At 32.3% G+C, this 23,297-nt stretch overlaps 1 protein-coding gene across 4 annotated transcripts in view; it reads right to left on the bottom strand.

The window, feature by feature from the left end:
- The window catches only part of LOC118202346 (protein phosphatase 1 regulatory subunit 21-like), a 235,139-nt gene that overhangs the window by 47,340 nt on the left and 164,502 nt on the right, over positions 1-23,297 (bottom strand). For all 4 annotated transcript variants that reach the window (XM_085817028.1, XM_085817025.1, XM_085817026.1 and 1 more), the window contains 2 exons: positions 6,648-6,800; positions 6,424-6,516 (listed from right to left, as the gene is read on the bottom strand). In XM_085817028.1, coding sequence (XP_085673154.1) covers positions 6,424-6,516; positions 6,648-6,800 — 246 coding nt within the window. The remainder of the gene's footprint in view (positions 1-6,423; positions 6,517-6,647; positions 6,801-23,297) is intronic.

The raw sequence follows: 23,297 nt of genomic DNA, 5'->3' as shown, positions 1-23,297 counted from the left end.
TCAATGTAAGTCATTCAGGTTTTTGGCGATTGAGGGTCCGGTTGTTGGCTAAGTGAAGAAGGGCGCGCATGCGCGATCACCCTTTTTTCCGCATTCTGGAGTTGAAAACGAAGATTTTCCCATAATTAAGGGGGCGATAAGTGAAGCCATAGTGGGAGCCCGTTTGGTGAAGGAGACGAAGGAAATTCGAGTTGGATACACACTTACTCTGGACACTCTTACTTTTGGACTCACGCACTTACTGGTTGGCTGGACTTGTGGATGTTACTCTGGAACTTACTTGGGACGTTACCCGTGAAGCTTGCTCTTGGGATGAGTAAGAACAGGCGAGCCGTAATTTCCTAGCAACAACGTTTCTGACCGGCGAAATTTGAACGAGTTACCTGCGTGTTGACATAGGACTTTCAGGACCAAGCGGATAGCCGTCCTGGGCAGCAGTGCTCCTGTTTCTGTTCTACAGTAGTGAAGTGGGTCTACATTTTTAGAACCAGTGTCAAGATGAGCCCGGCCGACATCAACGCGGGATAAGATAAGAGTCCTCCGCTTCAAGATGTCCCTTCAAGATAAGTTTTATTTTTTTTGGTGTGTTTGAACTTTAGGCAAGCTTTTCAAAAACGTCCTTAGCAGAAAAAAAAACAACGTCAAATCTAAAATTTAACTCTCAGGCCTTAAATTGTTTCCCTTTCCTTTCTTTTAAATCACCAGACAAACCTTAAGTTTTTTTATGAATTTAAATGAACAGACTCTCAGATGAGGTTAAGATTTTTCTTATTGTGTTGTAATTGAATAAACTGATATTTAATCTGGAACCTCTTACAGTATGTTTTCTTTATATATTTAATATGAACTTTTCCTTTATATCTTGTATATGTTTTATGTTTTCGATCCTCTCACGGCGCGGTCCCGGAATGCATTTTTTTCACAACGCAAAAATGCTGTACACGTTTCACTATACGATTACTGCCTTTTACGGCAAGTAGTTTCATATTTAACATTTAACATTTTATATGAATTTAAGATATAACATTGGTGCCGTGAAGTAAGATTCATAACATTATTTCCCGGCGTGAACTTAAGCTATTTAACACTGGTGCCGTGACCTCTGCTTAGTGGGGGATCGGATCGAGAATTGAATTTGGATTTTGAATTTACCTATTTTGTGTAATTTACTTTTTAAGGAAGGAGTTATGTGCTAGGATTAATTAGAGTTTTTGTATTGTGTTTGCTTATTTGTTAATACGAGAGTGATAAAGTTTGAAAATGTGTGTGAATTTCAAAAATTTTGGACTTTAACGTTAGGCAAACAGAATTGAACTTTAAAATTAGGAAAAATATATATTTTAATGTAGGAGAATAGGTACTGTACATTCTTACTGTTGAAAATCCTTGAGTGTTTTCTAGATGTGTATTTTTGATTTTCGACGTACTGATTTATGATACAAGATGGAAAATGAATTATTTCACGATAATCCTATGCTATTTGTATATCCTTGTAACAAGTTTCGAGTGCTTGTCTTTAAAAACTGGACTCATTTTTTGAGCACTTCTAAGAGAAAGAGATTAAAGACTCTAATTATTTTACTGAATGAGACAAGCCATAGCTATGCGTAGCTAGACATTTTTTTTTTTTGTCTGTGTGTTTTTGCTAATTATTTAACCTAGAATCTTGTGAAATGTGTAATTGTGAGGGGTTAACGTTAGAGAAATTCTGATTTTATTTTTTTTTAATTGATTGAATAATATTTTGTGAAATGTATGTAATGTTTTCATGATTCTCTAGCGTAGTATATTATTGCTTTTTGATTTACAATGTTTTGATATGATCCCAGTATATTGTGTAATTGTTAGTAATTTAATTTAGTATTGAGCAATGAATTTTATAAGTTCTTAAGGCATAATGATACAAATGAATGAGTTAGAAAAATTGAAGATTGTTTTTCAATTGCAAAATTCTGTTTTAAAATTAACATGGGTTAGATTTGGATTTTTGCCTGAGATCAGCAATAGTGATGTTTGCATATTTAATTTTTTTTTTGGATTGAATTCTTCAGCTTGAGTGAAGTTCTAATTAGTTTAATGAGTCAGAGTAATTGAGATTAGTTATCTTCTGAGTTTAAGTTTGTGAAGAGTTGTCATGTGAGAATTGTTTAAACAGTAGAAATTTAGTCTTGTGAATTGTAGAAAGTGAATTTTAATGAGAATTTTGGTGACAACGGGAATTTGGTTTGTGGAAAATTTTAGATAAGTTTGAGAAGATTAGTTACTTTTGCTCTGTACTCATGAGCGGGAATTTTCTGTTGATTACAAGTAGTTTGTCTTGAATTTGCTAGTTAATCGTAATAGATGTGATTTGAGGTACTGAATTTTCTTTCTTGGTTGGACTGGTTGCTGAATTTGAGGTTAATTCTTCTTTTGGCTTAAGTTTTGTATTTGAATTGGTAGTATCAAGATAGTTGTATCAGGTTTTTGTTTTGTTTTGGTGGTTTCTGCCAAGGTCCGTAAAATGTAAGTTCTCTGATGTTTAGTTTCTGTGGAAGAATTGAGATTTCTGTGGTCATAGGAAAATAGTAGAATTTGAGTTATGGATTTCATTTGTGTGATTTTTAGGGATTTTTGAGTTACGAGTTATGAGTATTTTTTTTTTTAGTTTAGCACTTTTGAGAACTTTGCATTTGTTGCTTGCAGTTAGGTCTTGCGTGAAGTTGTAATGTCCTGAAAGCTTGTTTTCTTGTAAATACTTGCACTTCATGGTGGCACTTGACCTCTTACACCGGGGGCAAACAGGAACTTGTTATCTGAGAAATCTATTGTTGTATCTCTTTCATTGTGTTGGTTCAGGATTGTAACGTTTCGGTCAGCGCACTCTTCTTTCCGAGATAAGAGATCTTATGTTCTCTTTCAACGTGTCAGGAGGTTTGCTTGATACGTAAAAGTTTGAGTCTGTCATTTATAATACAGCGCTTTTCTCAGCTTACATGGACGCGGTAAAGAGTTACTTTGTTTCTTTTGTTTGGGTGGAGGTGTGCTGAAAGCTATTGCTTAGGTTACTATACAACGTTTTGAAAAAGTCTGATGCAGAATAGATCTCAGTTTTTGCCTAAATTGGGGGTTTGTTTTGAACACTTTTTTTGATTTGTGATATTTTATTTAGTGTTCTAGTAACGTGCTTCAGTCCAGCTTTGATTGATTTCTTTGACTAGTTGAAATTTTTTTTTTGTGGACCTAATGGATTTTTAGAATTACTGATTTTTTTTTTTGGTGTTGTCTTACTAAGGGGACTTAAGTTTGGTGTTGTTACTCACTAGTGTTTACCGTGAGGTTTGAAATTTTTAGCGGCACTTCACTCTTGCTGGTTGATTTTTTTTGGCTTGATTTGAATTACAGTGAAATTTTTGACTTGATATGGTTTAACATAATGACTATTTGTGCATTTGTTTAGGTATTGCAGTCTAAAAATTTTTTTAAGTATCGCTGATCTCATTGTTCATTTGAATTATGTGCGAAATTTTTACAGTTTAATTGTATTTTCATTTTATGTCTATATGTGTATCTTGGTAGTATTTGTAAATTTTTGGGCCAAACGTTATTTTGTATATGCATTAGGTTGTATTATTATTATTTTTTGTGTGTCTTGGATGTAATTCTAATTGGTATTTGCACAGCGTATTCTGGATGCTATTTTCGGAATTGATTTTGGTTGGATCGAATTTTTGGACAATCACGTTTTCTTTCTTTCTGATTTTTTTGTGTGGGGTATTTTCGGCTGGTTCCGAGGTTCCTTGTGTTGTAACGTTCTTTTCTTTTCTAATGCTTGGCCCTGATCAGGCCGCTTCTGTTCTTAGACGTGATTGTTTGGGATTCAATCTTGGAAGTTATTCCATTTCGTAGTACTTAGGGGTCTTTACTCCTTATTTGAATACGTTCATGTGACATATTTTATTTGGAATTGTTTGAATTATTAATGTGTTTATTTTCTCAGGAATGTATTTTATGTATTTGCGGCGCGTTAATTATCTTATTGATTGATCTTAGACATATTTTGTTTGTGATTAGCGCCTTATTTTTATTTTTATTTTTGTATGTGTTCTGAGTATTTCTAGGTTTAATTAAGTGATTTAATTGATGTTTTTGATTAATTATTTTTGATAATCTTCCTTGAGTATTTTAATTAGTAATTGCTTTGATTAATCTTGTTGTTTTACTTGCACATTTTGGACTTGAAATTTGATGTGTCAGTAACGTCACTGTTACCAAGGAGTCGTGTGAAATATTGTTACAGTATGTTATCCTTTAGCCTTATTGCACAGTAGGAGTCATGGTATTTCAAGAAGTATCTGTCTGCTAAATTTTGGTTTACCAAAATTTAATTCCTTAGGGGAAAGGAATGTTATGTAGAGAAATTACCGGATAGCGTTATAAAAATTAGGTGAATGATTTTATGATTTATGGAAATTTAAATTTTATTTTGATTATGAATTATTTATTTTAAGGCTTTAATTTTGGGGAAAAACTGATGCTTCTGGAAATATTATTTAGTTTAAATTAATATTATTTATTTTCTTTTATTTGCAAATCTTGTACAAACTTTTATTCATTGTGAAAGAAGCAGGGAAAGGGAGGCAATTTTCGCCAAGTCATGATTTCGCGCGCTTTAGAATGTTCGAGAAAGAATTTTCATTGTTAGTTGACCTTAAGAGAGGAAAGTACGTGACGGAAAGGTCAAAGGTTGTCTTTCAATGTAAGTCATTCAGGTTTTTGGCGATTGAGGGTCCGGTTGTTGGCTAAGTGAAGAAGGGCGCGCATGCGCGATCACCCTTTTTTCCGCATTCTGGAGTTGAAAACGAAGATTTTCCCATAATTAAGGGGGCGATAAGTGAAGCCATAGTGGGAGCCCGTTTGGTGAAGGAGACGAAGGAAATTCGAGTTGGATACACACTTACACTGGACACTCTTACTTTTGGACTCGCGCACTTACTGGTTGGCTGGACTTGTGGATGTTACTCTGGAACTTACTTGGGACGTTACCCGTGAAGCTTGCTCTTGGGATGAGTAAGAACAGGCGAGCCGTAATTTCCTAGCAACAACGTTTCTGACCGGCGAAATTTGAACGAGTTACCTGCGTGTTGACATAGGACTTTCAGGACCAAGCGGATAGCCGTCCTGGGCAGCAGTGCTCCTGTTTCTGTTCTACAGTAGTGAAGTGGGTCTACATTTTTAGAACCAGTGTCAAGATGAGCCCGGCCGACATCAACGCGGGATAAGATAAGAGTCCTCCGCTTCAAGATGTCCCTTCAAGATAAGTTTTATTTTTTTTGGTGTGTTTGAACTTTAGGCAAGCTTTTCAAAAACGTCCTTAGCAGAAAAAAAAACAACGTCAAATCTAAAATTTAACTCTCAGGCCTTAAATTGTTTCCCTTTCCTTTCTTTTAAATCACCAGACAAACCTTAAGTTTTTTTATGAATTTAAATGAACAGACTCTCAGATGAGGTTAAGATTTTTCTTATTGTGTTGTAATTGAATAAACTGATATTTAATCTGGAACCTCTTACAGTATGTTTTCTTTATATATTTAATATGAACTTTTCCTTTATATCTTGTATATGTTTTATGTTTTCGATCCTCTCACGGCGCGGTCCCGGAATGCATTTTTTTCACAACGCAAAAATGCTGTACACGTTTCACTATACGATTACTGCCTTTTACGGCAAGTAGTTTCATATTTAACATTTAACATTTTATATGAATTTAAGATATAACATTGGTGCCGTGAAGTAAGATTCATAACATTATTTCCCGGCGTGAACTTAAGCTATTTAACAACTGCGTTATGTCATAGCCATTGATGGCAAACTTTTGAACCTGGTAGTTTTTGAAAATTTGATTTTTTATTTCATATAGCTCAATAATTACCACCCTGTATTTGTGTAAATAATATTTGATACAAAAGCAAACTAATATTTGATAACTTTTTCAGATGATGTACTTGGTATCTTGTGTTAAAGTATGGCTGTTTAATTAAGAATAGTATGCAAAATTTTCTATTTAAAACATTGATACTATCATCAAATGAATAAAAATTATAATTAGACTTGATGGAGCAAAATTCTCAAAATCATAATTTTCATTATGCACATACATGCAACAGATTTCAGGATGTAAGTAGCTCTCACTCATTAGAGCACCTATATTTTCAAATAAGAAAAATAAATAAATAAAACATTACAAAAAATCTACTTAAGCTGAAACAAGTATGAATCAAGTGAATTTTATTTTACGAGAAATGTCCTGACAGTAATATTCTGGATTTGATTTCTTTTACTCCATTTCTAAGATTATTATTACTTTATACAGATTTTTTCCTAAGCCTATAAAGCATTTTAATACATATATTAATAACAGAAATAGTTATCATATGGGCTTACTTGCTCAGTAAGATTTTCTTGATTGTCAGCATGTTCTTGTAATGTCTGAAAATTCTTCAAAGCCATTTCATATGGAATGGAAGGAGAATCATTCTAAGAGAAGAGTATAACAAAATTCAACTTGGAACTAATTTTACAAAAGTTACATACTTTAGAAATCTTTTAATATAACAATATACTAAATATACAAAAATAACAAACAGTATTGAAAAGTATGAACTAACCCAATTGATCTGTTGCATATACTTTGTTCCCCTTTCTTTATACTGCCACACATAAGGACTCAAAGTTGCATTTAAACGTCTTGGAATATTTCTAGGTTTATACCAGATGTCATGAGAAATTACTTCTAAATCTTTTTGCATTAAATCAGACATCTAAAAATATATACGAAGCCTTATTCATATATGTAAAAAATAGAGAACTAAAAATTTCATACAAATAAAAAAGCTTTAAAAAATAATAAGGAACATACAAAGTTAAGCAATCTTATAAACTGAAACACATAATAAAAATCCCAAGTAATAAAATAACAAGCTAATCACAATATATATTTACTATATAGACAACAAAATGAAAACACTAAAAAATAACAAGTTTTGTGGGGTTCAAACCTTAAAACAAATCCTATCCCCTCTTTCCCCCCCAAAAAAGATACAAATTTGATAGCTGTTAAAACTATAAAGGATAATAATCTTTTAACTGGGATTATGTGTTTTAGTCAATAATTATAAAAATTAACAGTGAGTGTTAATATAAAACACTGTGTTAATAGAATTCACTTTTTATGGAATAATTTCAATTTGTTTTGATATATTAAAAATAGTTAAGTTTCTGCAAAATATTTAAATTCAATAAATATTTAACAAATAAATTACATTGGGCAACAAGATTTTTGTTTTAGGTAATAAGTGTCATTTCTAAACAGCTTATAAAAAAATATAAAGCTTATAAAAAGTATAAAAAAAAGTCATCAGTATTTTTAAACTGATTTTGTGATCAGCATAGCCTGTTTTATAAACTTCCAGTGTATTTAATTATTATAGCAACTCATCTGCCCATTGCAACTGAAGGGCAAAGTGTAATAAAATATCACTATGACATATACTACATATGTTTATCACAAAACTACCTTACCAGTTTAGTTTACTATGAGCAGCCTATGAAAGAAATGGATATGCAGGGTGTCCCGTAGATGTTACGATAAACTTCTAGGGCTGGTAGGGCATATCATATGGATTAAGAACTGCATAGGAGCTCATACCTGGAAATGTCAGGGGTTAGTGGTAGCAGAGGTAGAAGATGGGAAAGAAAACAAGAGAGTGGTTAATTTGAAACATTTATTGGATGTGGATACAAATGGAATATGCCAGTTTGAATTTTACAACAGATGCTCAAAGTTTGCACCATCAGATGCCAAACATGCCTGACACCGACAAACCATTGTTTGCCGAACATGTTCAAACACCAAAAACACTGGAAGTTTCTTTGATTGTAGCAACTGGGCAGGCAAGTCTTGCCATAAAATCTATTTCAGATACAACAGGATCATGATACATGACACTTTTGATGGCTCCCCAGAGGCAGCATTAAGTAGTCGCTGACCAAACCCACTCAGACATTAACTTTGAAGCGTTGTTGTGTGGTGTGGTGTCGCACACCGTGGGGGTTTTCTTGGGCCCACAAATGCTGATTGTGGTGATTGAGTACGCCATCCCTATTGAATATGGCCACATCCATGAGCAATACATAAATGCACACAATTCAGGATAGTCATCGGAAAGCCCTTTGGAGATGAGCGTGGAAGGACTCGGCATTCAAGACATGCAGGACACTGGCACAAAACATTCTTAATTGAGACGCAATGACATATATGCTGGTCCTTGAATTACTCTCCACTGTATCCAATACACTTTCTTCTCTAATGACCGAGTGAGTCGATCGTGGGCTGCCCTCACTTGTCCTGCCACTTCTTAATGAACCATAGTCACACAAATTTTGATGCAGATGCGCAAATGTGCAGATGTGAGGTAGTTGATATCTGCAGGGAGAGCATTCTCGATAAATGCATGCAGTGACTTGTCCATTATCCTCAGCTATTCCATACACTAAATGCGTATCTGCAAGCTCTCTGTTCGTAAAGCGTTCCATTCTCTTCGTATGGTACCTACTACTCAAATGAGGCTATCCTCACTTTTGCACTAGCACTCTCCTGTACAACACACCCTGGCAGTGTACAATGATGTTTCTGGGCATGGGTTCCTATGCAATTCTTAATCCTTATGATGTCCCTTACCTACCACAGAAGTTTGTCGCAACATTTACAGGACACCCTGTATACAGAGAGAGAAAGGTCTTAAGGCTCTACTATCAAGGAGACTCACTTTGTCATATCTGTCATCAAATTTATCTAGATAAAAGCAACAAAATGCTCAGGGGAAACAATTAATACAATGTGTGATGAATACATAAACAACTTTGGGACTCTTGTTGCCACACATTCTTAGTACAATAAATATGGCTGCAAGGTCAATGCAGAATTCAAACAGACAGCATTATTACTGAGTTTTCAAGTTAACTAAATCTAAACTCAGTGGTGCAACAGCCCTAGTGGGCCTGCTCTGCCTTGAAATCTACTTTCTTGACCTTGGGTCCTGGAGTGCATCAGCATATAATGAAGCAATTTACCAAAGTTGGCAGATATCAAAAACCTCCAGGATTATTCTTTAAGCTGTCTGCAGAAAATATATTGAAAAAAGAAAAGAAACGAAAAACAAAATCTGTCACATTTTAAATAAAGAAGACCATAAAGTGAAAGTTTGGTTCGTTAAATAGCTGATTGACTGTGGCAAAGTATGGATGTTCTTAGGGAGGATGACCTCAGTAGGATTTCCTAAGAGAAACTGGCTTCCATTCATATTACTAATGAAATATACCATGAAAACAACAAGTAGCCAATTTGTTTGTCATGAGTTAGAACAAAAAATGAACTATCAGTATTCAGTACCTTATACATTTGACCAGAATTCTCCCTTCTCCCCCCAAAAACCTCTTTGTATGTGTGTTTTTTAACTAAGTACTTTTTAAAATGTTATTACATATCGAATTCTTTAAATCAAACATTCCAAGTGATTTTTCCAAATCCTATATGATATTCAGTTATTTTTCTCCATTTTTGTATAATTATTGCTTGCATTCTGACAACTAAAAAATCTCACCATTAAACATTAAATTAAAAAAAAAAAAAAAAAAAAAAAAAGTCATACTAAAAGTAAAACTATTTATTTACTATCATACTCAATATACACTGATGAGCCAAAATATTATTTTTTCAATGAACTTATCTGGATGATGTGGAGGGCACGTGATGAAGTGTGAATGGTATTTAACTGCTGCTTGGAGAAAATAAGAAATCATCTATGATCCTTCAATTGAATATGTTGTAAAACATTCAAGATCTATACATCACAATGCACACTGGTGGTAGCTGTAAATATGTGTATATATATATATATATATATATATATATATTTTTTTTTTACAAAGCTTATTTATTCTGTTAAAACATGCTGGCAAATCCAAAAGGTCTTTGCTTTTCTTATCCTCTATTATATTGTATTTCTAATCTCACTTATTTTACTACTGCCATTCTACTAAGAATCTCATTCACTGCTTAAAGTCACATATACATACTGTGAACTCAAATGAATATTACAAGATTAATGTTGGTACTTGATGTTTTGGGCACAGCTTATGAGCTACATAAAACCTTCTGGCAAAGCTGGGAGGACTTTTTTTTCTACTTAATTTACCAAATTCAATCTATATTTATTTTTCATATTGTATTGTGCTGTAAAAGTGACTTCATCATGTTACTGTGTTAAACCGACACCTGCAATCTCTGACAAAGTCATGAGTATATACTGTCACAAAATGAACTTTAAGTTTACCTCGGTAAGCGATTTTCGCAGAGCTATGGATATAAAACACTCTGACAAAGGCAGAACTTTGTTTTCAACTTATTTTTAACAAAGTCATTCTTTAATTACTTCATATTGAACTGAGCATGTAAAAGTATTTTTACTATGAACTGTGCTTAGATTTTCTGCATTCGATGCATGTAATCCCATTCTCAAGTAAAAAAAGCAAATGAACTTTTTACTCATCTAAATGAAATTACCAATTACCAACAGTAGCTCAGTTCTTAAAGTCAATTTAAAAGTGAACTTAAAATGCCAAAATATTCCTCATTTATTGCTATTCCCATGCTCAATTGCTTATATTTACAATCTCAAGAAATACTAAATGTTTTCCTACTGCAAATTTACATGCACTATTTACTGCTCTCTTGTTTTCGCCACAACTGACATTTTCGCTTTCGGGTGTGGTATGTAGCACCTTAACAAAATACTAATGTAAAGAGCCTTAGGGTGATTTAATTTACTGGAAAAAACTCATAGTAGGTAAGGCCAGCAGCAAAGAGATGATCCATGATCTATAATGAGTCATTTTTGCACTTTTGTGAGTGATAGGAAAGGCTGTTAATCTAAGTGAATTTGACAAGGGGCACATTGTAATAGCCTGAAGACTCAGTATGTATATCTCTGAAGCTGCATGACTGGTAGGTTGTTCACGATATGCCATTGCTAATATTTATGCAAAGTGAATAAATGATGGTAAAATCAGCAGTAGACTCAGAGGTGTTGGATGTCCACGCATCACCAAAGGAAAAAGATGTCGGAGAATGTCCTGCTTGATGCAGCATAATAGACACCAGACAGTGCCTCAGCTGACAGCCCAATACATTGCAAGTTCAAATTCAAGTGTTTTGGAACACATAGTTCTGCAGACACTGTTGGATACCGAACTGCAGAGCAGACATCCCACTCATGTGTCTCTCTTGATCAAATGTTACTGTCCACTATGGCTACAGTGGGTCCAGGAACATCGAGACTGGACCTAGGATTTCCAGGTGAAGTTTTGCTCCCCCACCTCCATGCAGCAGGTCATATGCTTTGGGGGATGTTCTCATGGGGCTCTAAGACCCTTAGATGTGGTAAAACAGACCATGAAAGCTGCAGACTATTTGAGCATAACTGCGGATCAGTTGTACCCTTATATAACATCTGTCTTCCCAACTGGAAACAGAATCTTCCAGCAGGACAAAATGATATGTCACAAGGCTCGAATTGTGTTACAGTGGTTTGAAGAGCATAAGGATAAATTCCAATTAATGTCCTGGCTACTAATTCATTGGATCTTACCCCAATAGAGTACTATGGGATGTCATGCTGCATCAGCTCAGAACTCAAACACTACCATATCGGAATATCTGTAATCCGCGTAACAGCTGCTTAGACATTTAGTACAACCTGTCTCCAGTCATCTACCAAGAACATGTGGCATCCATGGCAAGCTTAGCTGCAGCTGTTTTACAGGCCAAAGGTCACGCAATGCATTATTTAGTAGGTGTTCATAACATTTTGGCTCCTCAGTGTATACTTCTTGGGAACAGAACATTTTAAATCTTAAATTTAAACAAAATTAAAAGCGGTCACATTTAACAAAAGTTAAATTCAAAATGCTTATATTCTAATTATTAAACTTGATTTTAAATTTAATTTCAAGTATTGCTCATATTTTTAAAGATTAGATAAAAAGTAATATATCAAGTCTTTCGATATTTTTTTTTAGCTTTCAATAAACATATTACAAACCACATCTTTTTCTCATAGGAAATTATTTCTTCCTTAATATAGGCAGTAACTGACTTAAGAACAGCATCTTTTTTTCTTCGTGATGTGAAATTCCCATATTGTTTATCATAATCATTTCTGTTAAAATCAGTAGTTTTACAGTTTCAATCACTGGACCTTTTTACAGGTCTTTCCAGGTGTGCTCAAACATTTTGCTTCACTAGATCACTAAATTTCATTTTTTTATTTCTTTAATTGTAAATTCAGAAACTGTAGTAGCAGGAAATGCTATTTTCAAAGTTTATTGATAAGGAACTATTAAAGATCTCACTAAAGCTTCAGAACAGCAAAATTTCACAGCTTTGCACCTAAATAATGAAAGGCATGCTAGTAATCTGTACACAATTCTAAGCTTACTCTGTAAGATCAATGGTGTATTTCAATGTTGTATCAATGGTGTAAGATGAATGATGTACTGTACTCTGTAAGATCAATGGTGGTGAAGTATTTCACCTATTCAAACTGAAATGCCTGATATTTTAATGTTTGTCTTTTCTTAAAATGGAATGGCATTTTTTTAAAATAAACAATTATCAAGATTTTGCCAAAACAAAGATAAATAAATGAAAGGAACAAAACAAAACTAAAATGAATTAAATAATAGCAATAATAAAAGTAATTGACAGCAATATATATGGCTGAGTAGATATGAGAAAATGGAATAAAATGAAGAAGATGAACGGTAAACTCTTCCTTTACAGTGGCCAACTTTCACCAGAAACAAAATGAAAATAAAATTTTCAACTGATTCACTCTTACTTAAAATGTATACAGCAACCAGCATGATCTAGACATATTATCAAAAGAAATTTTCATGATATATAAAAATACCTATCTTGATAAACCTGAAAGCTGGTGTGCATGCTCCGAAAATAAGCCGACCACTTTCACCAAGATATAAAGGATTTCAAACACTGTTATCATAGTCAGTACAATGAAAATATGATGAAAAGTACATCTGGAGGCTAATACATGGAACTGATTTACAATACAAGCATTTACTTCAGAAAATTTCTAGGAAAAATTCTCCACTCATCATTCTAACATTAATCGTTGAATTTCTGAGAGAACCATTTTACTGAAATAAGGTAAATTAGCAAATGGTATCATTCTGGTCATAAAAGCAAAATTTTAGCAAAATAATCCTATAACAATAATAATAATAAAAAAAAAAACAGTATCTACATATAAAGAAGAAAAAGTTAAAATTTTTGCATATTGTACTGTTATTGAACAAGTTAAATTAGTAAATGACTCTATCCTATTGTTCAGCAGTCCTTTTCTGATATGTCAGAATTTAAACAGTTCAAGGAAATGCTTAAAGTATTTTCTGAAATTTAGGCCATAATATTTACTGTGCAGAAAGCTAAAATGTGAACATCCCACTGACACAGAAACAGATAGAAAGATAAATAAACAGAATGATAAAGGGGGAAAAATGGTAGATTATAAATATGAAATATATTTTAGAGCAGCAGTTTCCAACCTGTGGTACATGAAAGCTCAGTTCAGGGTATGCAAAAAAATTTACAGTAATAATACAACAACAAAGTATTATAACAAATACTAATACAAAAACAAAATGTTCAGAATGTTTAAATTTTTCACTCAATAAAAGGGAGAGTAATTATGAGGAATTCCAGTCTAACAATTACTGACCAAAATGTGTATGAGAGCAATGTCATTAGTGTAACTATCCCCACCAACACTATTCATACTGCTAGATTACTTAACTCATCATATGTAGCCACTCCTTCTACCACTTGGTCATAATGAGTTATATAAAATAAGCTCATAATATCTTTAACATTGAGTAAATCATCAAATAATATATGGAACTATCTTTTTTTAGTATTACACCGAAGACAAATTTGTTTGAGTGCACAGTTTTGTTTTATGTTAGTTGTTGTTAAATGTTAGTTTTGTTTAAATAAAGAGGAGAAGTGGTTAAAAAACATTTTCACATAGAATTAAACCATGAACAACAGCTCTGGTTTGGCATCTGTACTAAGCATTCCCAAAGAATCAGTTGGGTTGGGATGAAATTATTACTCTGGTAAGTGATAGGTTGATTAGTAAGAAACTCCCAAACAATGGTCCTTCTTAGAAGAAAAAGCTATTGTTACAGGGTTCGTACACATTTCCTTACATGAAAATTAAGGACTTTTAAGGACCATCAAAGAAAAAATTAAACACCAATGAATAGAATAAAGCAATTATCCATACAACCGACTTCATGCTTGTAATTTCACTTTAAGAAACTAACAGAAGTGTGTATTATGGACTATTATTAAATTCAATTTAATACTTACCATAAAACAATTTTGAAAATTAAACTAACTCCCTACAAGTTATGAAGTAAATAACATTAAATTAGGGACATAATTTCTTGAAAAACATGTATAAGTGTATTTTACACTAATAACAGTCACTATTTTAGAGATTTACATGATTATTATTTAACTTATTTGATATTTATTTAAACACAGTCAACTACTATTATAATCACAATGTAAGAATATTTTGCAGATTAAAATAACTGATTTGTAAACATACAACTTATTTCCTTGGTTTTTTGAAAGATACTAGAATAATAAACTGTACAATAAAAGATACAAAACATTTGTGCTTTTTTTAAACTTGAAATCTTTTCAGCTATTTTAACATCTAATTTATTTATGTCTATTTCCTTTTCTTTAACTATTCTTCTAAGTTCATTTGCTTTGATAAACAAATCAATGTTCCTGCTGGTCTCAGCTTCATCTGCTAAAGCATCTACTTCTTCATTAACATCTTTAATGTCCCTTTGAAGAAATTTGTTCTTCTGCTTCATATAATCAATTTCTTCCTCAATAATATTTCTTTTCCTCTTTGAATTTTCAGATTTAGTTAAAGATTTTTGTTCTTCTAAATACTGAACTTCTAAATAACGAACTCCACTTCTTGCAGAAGCTGCTGCTGATCTCATTCTTTATTAATTTCGATATTAAGAACACCTCCAGAAAATTTTATGTAATCAAATACTGTGCCTTGAAAAATGTATGATGAGTCACTTAAATTTTCAATTTCAATTGCTTTATTTACAGAGAAGCCCCTTTCCACAGAGGCCTGTTCATGTGACAAGATAAGATTACTTGTCACAGTGAATACTTGAATAGTGAAAATACACATTTTTTACTATATATATATAATTTATTTCCTAAGCAATATTGATTAATTGATTATATTATCTCCTAAGCTTAATTAAAGTAGAATTATTTTAAAAGAGTGAATCCATACTGGTAAGTTATATTTTGAAAGATATATATATATATATATACTGGACATGCAATATCTGGAATGATCTAAAATCCGGACCTCAAAGCCACCACCAACCAATTTTTTAGGGCTTTTTTGAAGGGAAGAGGTATGCTTTACGCACGCGCATTAGATTTTTTTCCTCATCATAAAAAAACATGCCGGAAATCCCGATTCTTAATCTCAGTTTGGCGCTAAATAAAATATCTCATTATTGAAGAAATAATTATTTTAGTATAAATTTGTGTGATTAGTAACTTGACTCCATAGCTGCGTATCTGCTTGGCATAATCTCAAACCGAAACATTTGTTAATTTTACACCAACTAATATTTTATATCCTTGATGCCGAAATCGCGAATCATTATTTATTGTATTTTGCTTTCATCACCGCATGTTTATCAACGGATGACAACTTGAGTGATGAATCATGCAGCGACGCCAAATAACAGAGTATTATCCGATTACAGATTTAAGTTTAATGCGCTAAAATGTTGACAAGGGGAGATTTAGCAGAAATTTCTTTCCTTATGCTAAAAATAGATTTTGTTAATGATACTCATAGGACAAAAGATTATATTTAGTGCTATTTGAATTAAGAATAACTGATTTGTTATTCACATAAAGCCAGAACCAGCGCCAGAGCTCGCATGGCCGCACCAGGCGGCAGAATTTAGCGAAGTTAAACAGAAGTTTTTCATTGCGATGACAATGCCCAATCATCAATCAATTAACGGAGGGCGAAATCTGTAGTATGGTTCTAAATCCAGAAAATACAGCTACCGATAGTGAAGAAAGTAATAGAGAGGTTACTGAACGAGAAAAAATTTTGATTGACAAGTTATTCGAAATTCTCGACACAGCAATTACAGAACTTGAACAATGGAACTTAATAACTGAACAAGAAATTATATGTCTATAGTATTAGTCTAAAGTATTAGCAGAAAAAACAAATCAAACAACTCAAATTGAAAGAAATGTTTAATAAAGTAAACATATAAATATTAAGCTCTTTTCTTTTGTAAATTTTGATAGCCTTTAAATCATAAATGCTTCAATATTTCATAAATCACGATTTCATATTTTCAATTTTATAATTTCTACGTGCCATCTTAGTAGATTTAAAATGATCTAATATCCGGAAAAATCTCAAATCTGGGATCGCCGAAGTCCCGACCTCGGACTTTGTACTGTATAAATAATACGGAATGTATATTTTCAGTTAAACTTCTACCCAATAACTTTAGTAATTCATGAAAGTTAATTTTGCGTCTATTTAATTCAGGAAAATTAGTTTCAATTAGTTGTTTTCAGCTTTAAAAATATTAAACATTTTTTAATTAGTTAGTTGTTTTCAACTAATAATTGTATCGCCATTAGCAAAAATAATGCATTACTATCAACAGTATAGGATTAAACCAAATACTTAATTGTCTATTGAAGCTTCAAAACGTATTTCCGAACTTCACTTTTTCTCGGCTAGCGTTACCGAATTTGCCCTTGGCGACCTAAAATCGAAATGGAGCCAACAGATTTCCCGCGAAATAGATAACAGACCCTCTGCAGAAATAAACTCATAATCCCGATATCCCATACATATTAGTATGTGCAAAAGAGAATAAACTTCGTAGAAGGTGATAAAAAATTAATTTATGGCTTAATTGAAACAAACACAGAAATTAAGCTACATGTTGATGAGATACATGTTGATGAGAACAAAGTACTGAATCTTGTCAGATCGAGTTTTAATTTTACTTAAAACTAGCAGCTTCGCTGCCACCCTTCACCTGGCTTTTAAATGTACCCGAAAAATGGCTGAAGGGAACACCAAACGTTAAATTTAAAAACTGCGTAGAATTTTACTCTGCAGAACAACTTCATAAAAAAAAGTTATTACGTATAAAATATTACAATGAAAATAAGCAATATCCCTTAATATAAATATTAATTATCCTAATAAATGAATTAACCAACTTCCCTTTGCAAAATCTTAGGAACTCAAATGGTATTAAAGGAGGTTAAGAACTTTGTTTCCTAAAAAAAATCACTCAAAACTTTTCAATGCCTTAAAAACAGTGAAATGAGCAGTAAATAACATAAAAGAATACAAAAAATAAAAAATTCTGAAAAGCAAAGCATAATTAATGATATTTTATCTTATATTTTCAAGAGAAAAAAATTACAATGAAATAAGCTATATACCTTAATACAAATATTAGTTATCCTAATAAAAAAATTAACCAACTTTCCGTTGAAGAAAAAAAATCATGCAAAACTTTTCAATATCTTACAAACAGTGAAATAATAATAATAAAAAAAAAAAAAACAATAAAAATGTATTATATATATAAAAAAAAGCCAATTTCTTAAAAACAGTGACATAAGAAATATGATGAAAAAACCCATATTTCTAAAAGAATGAAACTATTCAAAATGATGCGATTTCATCAAAAATCTATCAACAACAATAAGAAAGGAAAATTGTTGCCAAAATCACATTTTTAGAGATGTGAGATGTGAACTCTGAAGCTTCATTTAAAAAAATTTTTTTAAATACAAAATATTATCATTTTTCCAAAATTCTTTTTGTAAAAGCAGTCCCAAAGATGAAAGTTTAACGTGTCCAAAATTCAAAGAAAAATAAACTGTACATTTTTAAAAATAAACTTTTTTAGAAAAAATCCCGTTGAAAAGGTGTTAAGCTAACTTTGTTAAATAAATTCGCATTTAATCGATTTATTGAAACACGAAATTTATTTTTAAGTTCTTAAAATAGCTAAGTGCCTATGTTTCATGACGATGTGAAAATGGAGTGTGTAGAGTAAAATCTCGCTTTCTTATAGCCCATTATGTCTCAAAATGACAGGATTTCGTCACAAAACATAAAATAAAAAAAATTCTAATTCAAATTTCGAAAAAATCGCTTCGAGGTGCACTGGCTCTTGTCTAGATGTACCAAATTTCGTAGCCATGGGTCTATGTTAAACTTCTGCTTTTAAAATTAGTTTCAGTAACAACAGATAGAGCAGGAGCAATGATAGGTTGCATAAATAAATGCATAACTCTGTGTCTAAATGATCATGAATTCCCAAGCTCCTTAAGCTGTCATTGCATAATTCACCAATAAATGTCAGCCAGTGAGCAATTTAATGCAAAAGTAATATTGAATGTAGCACTAAAAACTGTTAATTCCATTCAAGGAAGTTCCATAAAGCAGCATTTCTTCCATCAGCAATTTGATGAAGAATAGTAAGAATTATTATTATATACCAATATAAGATGGCTAAGTGGAAGTAAATTTCTGCAGCAATTTCATAATTTATTAACTGAGATAAAAAATTTCTGGAAGAGCAAGATCAAGAATGTGAAAATTTAAATGACGAAACTTGGCTGAGTGATTTAGGGTTTCTTACACACATGATTAAAATTATACATGATTTAAAATTGACTTACATGATAAACTTACATGATTTAAAATTGAGACTTTCAAGGAGAAAAGAAGACAATGATTGAAATGATCAATAGCATCAATGCATGTAAAACAAAATGTATTATACTAATACAAGATCTTCAACAAAATTTGAATCACTTTCCAGATATGTCTGAACATTTATGAAAATATCAAAACTGTAATTATAACATTGAAAATACACTGGAAAAATTTAAAAGGTGACTGAATACTCCGAGATAAGATTTCATGACTTTGAAAAAGTTAAAAATTATTGTGTTGCGTCTCTCTATTCCTTTTAAAAAGGATTTAAATGTAAAACATGTTGAAGTAAAATTTTATAACAGATTTAACATTGAAAAGAAAATGAAGTTGTGCTTTGAGAAACTGGACTAACTTTACAAGCTAGAGAACAGGAGAAAAACTTGGAACTACATCAGTTGAGAAAAATTTTCCAAACGTCATCAAATTTCGCGAATGTATGTATTCATATTTTGGATCTAGTATATATTTAAGTGAATCTTTTTTTTTATATTTATAGTTTATGAAGACTAATTTATCAAGTCCCATATGAATATTCATTATCATTATCTTAGTCTAGATACACACCATTGGTTAGATACATGCAGACGTACATTTCCATTAATGATAAGATAATAAAATATAATTTATTATATATTTTTTGGTGGCTACTTTTCAATTAATATATATTATTAATAAAATACTATGCTGTTTTAAAGCCCTCACCCATCCACTGCCCTCTATTAAATATACAAAATACAAGTTTGAATGTGTTAAATTTAGTAAATAATGTGAATATATAACTTTAATAAGTAGATCATGATACATTTTTAACAAAAAAGTTAATTATATATATGTGTACGATATAAGAAAATATGATAGCTGCTTTAAAAAATAATTGGCAACCTCAAATTTAACGATTCTAGATTTGGTGCTCTCCCCCTACATTCATCTGTTCTTCCAAATTCGAGATACTTCCATTTTATATAATGCTACATAAAAAGGGCAACTAAAATTAAGCAATCACAGATTAGCTGTACTTACTACAGACTTAGTATAAACATTGCTGGTGAATTAGTTACATCATTCTTTTCCTAGCTTCGCCACTGCTAAGATATCCCCGGTGCTTTGCTTCCCAAATGCTTACGTCATTTCTTTAAAAAACCAATGTACATAGCAATTTAGCCTATTTAATTAATTATGATTGAATAGGTGTCTGCTAGACTAATTGGATATGTGTGAAAATAAAGATTGGTGATTTATTCAAAATCCAAATCGTTATCTTTATCTGTATGCCTTAACCATAAGCCATGACTGCTACCAAAAACTGTTAAGAGTTCCGGTGTTTTGTTCTATGCATAAATTATTACATATATATACAAAAGTTGGTAACCCCGGTTTATATATTATACTAGCAGTATAAAATAAAATTTATCCCTACTACGTAAACCACTATTAAGATTAATTTATAAATTATCTCTCTTTTTTAAGCTGATGTGCAATATACTTTTTTAATATAGAAGATAAAAGAGAGATTTTAATCATCATCAATTGGGAAAAACTCCCGAACGTTATTTGTAATGGAAAAAAAGTACAGCATGAAAACAATAACAATCTCTCGAGCTATCAATAAATTTTTCTTCAGTATTATCAGCCATTTAGGACAAATAGTTTAAAAAAAAAAAAAAAAACTGAATTACAATAAACTGCTGAAAAATGCAAAACAAAAGGTTTAAAAGATTCAAGAATGTAACACCTTATAGCATTAATTTTGACAAGATTTTCTGTTTCAGAATTTGAAAATTAATTAATTAATTAAAAATAGATTATCTGGCTATTATCAGTGGTGACAGTCATTTTCGGATTATCTCCTATTAACAGAGAATCTCATCCCAAACTTATCATTGTACATTGAGAATCCTATGCTGTTTCTCAAAACTTGATTAACCTTTTGAGACCGGGGCTTTAGTAGCAGTAAAAGTCTTAAAAGGATGGGGAATCTTGAACCGAATGCTTTCCCCCTTTAAGAAATCACTTCCTATTTGCAATAAAGATTCTTGTGTGGTTTAATAGATTCTCAGAGGGATGCATCTATGACGCAAAAGGAAGGGAAGTGTAGGGTGTTGGTGTATTTAATTATGGCAAAGCACACGAGGGATATCTGCCTAAGGGGAGGGATGCCTTCGTGGACGACTTTCTAAGGGAAACTGGCTCGTATACACATTACACATGGGGAAAACCACGAAAACACCCATGCAGCCAGCCCGTTCGTGGGATTCGAACCTCGGACAGAACCACCAGTGTTCAGCGACTTTACCGCTCAGCTGCTGGTGAGCCTGGGAAGTGTAGGGATTAGTGACCAGACCTGAGGGAAAATTTCATATTACAGTTGTTCCGGATTGAAACAACTGGGAAATGTGTAAACCTCTGTTGAAGAAAATGCCATTCTTTACATTGTTATTGCCATTCTTTACCTTACTTTCGCTCTTATAAAATTTTGGTTTGAATTTTAAATTACACTGCAAAACTATGTGTCTGTATAAGTGCTTACAATAATTATTTCGATCGTATCTTTATATTAATGTTATGCCAAAAAATGCTTCAACTATTTCATTATTTCCTTGGACAATTTAAAAATTTAACCAGTCTTCATCTCAGTCTTTTTTTTTTTTTTTTTTTTTTTTTTTACTGTTAAACGTCTTTATAATTTTAAATTTGTTTTGGTATATATTATCAAATACAGCTATATCTTTAAATTTTCTTCCATACAGGGAATAATTAAAAAATAAATGCTTAAAGCTATAGAAATGATCAAAAATTAAAGTTCAGTGAAACTGTTAAAATAATGCTTTATAGGCATAATGAAATTTTAATTTTACATAATTGTTCAAAATCTGCTTGATAACATACTATTTAGAGGAAACCTTCAGCAAATTAGAATATAACTGGTTTAATTAAAGACAATTTTATTTTATTGTAGACTGTTAGTACTGCAATGTCCAACTACATAAGTGCTACCAATTAAAATTCAGTTCTTTTCAAAAATTAATGTATAATAAAACAGATGCTCAAAAACTGTTTTTTAGAATATTTTAGTTTTAAAAATTTGGAAAGAGGGAAAAAAAAAGGGATTATTTAATCATGTATCGTTTTATACTGTTTATTGAAAATTAGTAAGTGATATATTTTGTTCACCTCGTTTGTGAAGGGGCGCAGAAATTGAGCTCCACACTCATCAAAAGATCGACGCTACCTTTCAAGACAACACATTTTATCCCTACTCACTAACATATACTAAGATACAGAAAAACTAGCAAGATTAAACAGCGGCCTCTTACGGCGGGCAATGGATGGCGTAACACACTGGGCCCCCATGACCCCGTCATCAGCTCAGCTAGAAATATAAACTGAAATATAATGCAACACATAAAAATTAAACAAACTGTAAATTTAATTATAAAACATGGAAAGAAATAATTCAATCAGTCATTTATAGGAAGTCTGACCAGTTTATGTATTGGTCTTTTCATTTCACTCGACGCAGTTTTTAAGTTGACTGACCTTACTCTTTGGTCAGTTCCTTTATAAGTGCAAATTACTTTTGCCATCTTCCACTTAAGTGGCGGCAAGTTCTCATCCTTGATTAGCACCAAGTCATTCACACGTAAATCGGCACTGGGAAGTTTCCATTTGTTGCGCACTTGAAACTGAGTTAAGTAGTCTTTTGACCACGATTTCCAAAACGATTGGGAAATCTGTGTGACTAATTTCCACCGTTCACGGATGGGAATTTTCTCATTTCTTACATCAGGCTCAGGAACACTTTTTAACTCAAAACCGATAATAAAGTGACCCGGTGTAATGACAGAAAAATCATTTGGGTCCTCAGAAGCAGCCACTAAAGGACGGGAGTTAAGTATGGCTTCAATCTCCACTAGACACGTTGAAAATTCTTCTTGTGAGAGGATCTGCGATCCTATAACACATCTCATGTGAAACTTCATGGATTTAACGGCAGCCTCCCATAGGCCTCCAAAATGAGGGGCTGATGGAATATTTATTGTCCATTTAACACCTTCGTTGGTCAAGTAAGTACCAAGTGACTCCATCATACACGCTTTTAAGTAATTCTTTGCACCGATAATGTTTGTTCCACAATCACTGAATATTTCAGCGGGCTTTCCTCGTCATCCTATGAATCGTTTCAGAGCTGCAATGCATGCCTGAGCACTAAGGTCACTAACAAGTTCTAAATGGACGGCTTTCGTTGTAAAGCATACAAACACACATACGTACATTTTCAGTGGTTTAACTCCTCTACCACGTCTAGGGCTGATCAAGAATGGGCCTGAA

Source organism: Stegodyphus dumicola, chromosome 5, assembly GCF_044657685.1.
Source record: "Stegodyphus dumicola isolate Sdum_Otavi_A_Nest chromosome 5, ASM4465768v1".
NCBI lineage: Eukaryota > Metazoa > Arthropoda > Arachnida > Araneae > Eresidae > Stegodyphus > Stegodyphus dumicola.
Note: the sequence above shows the minus strand (reverse complement) of the source record. Positions and strands in the feature narration are given on the sequence as shown.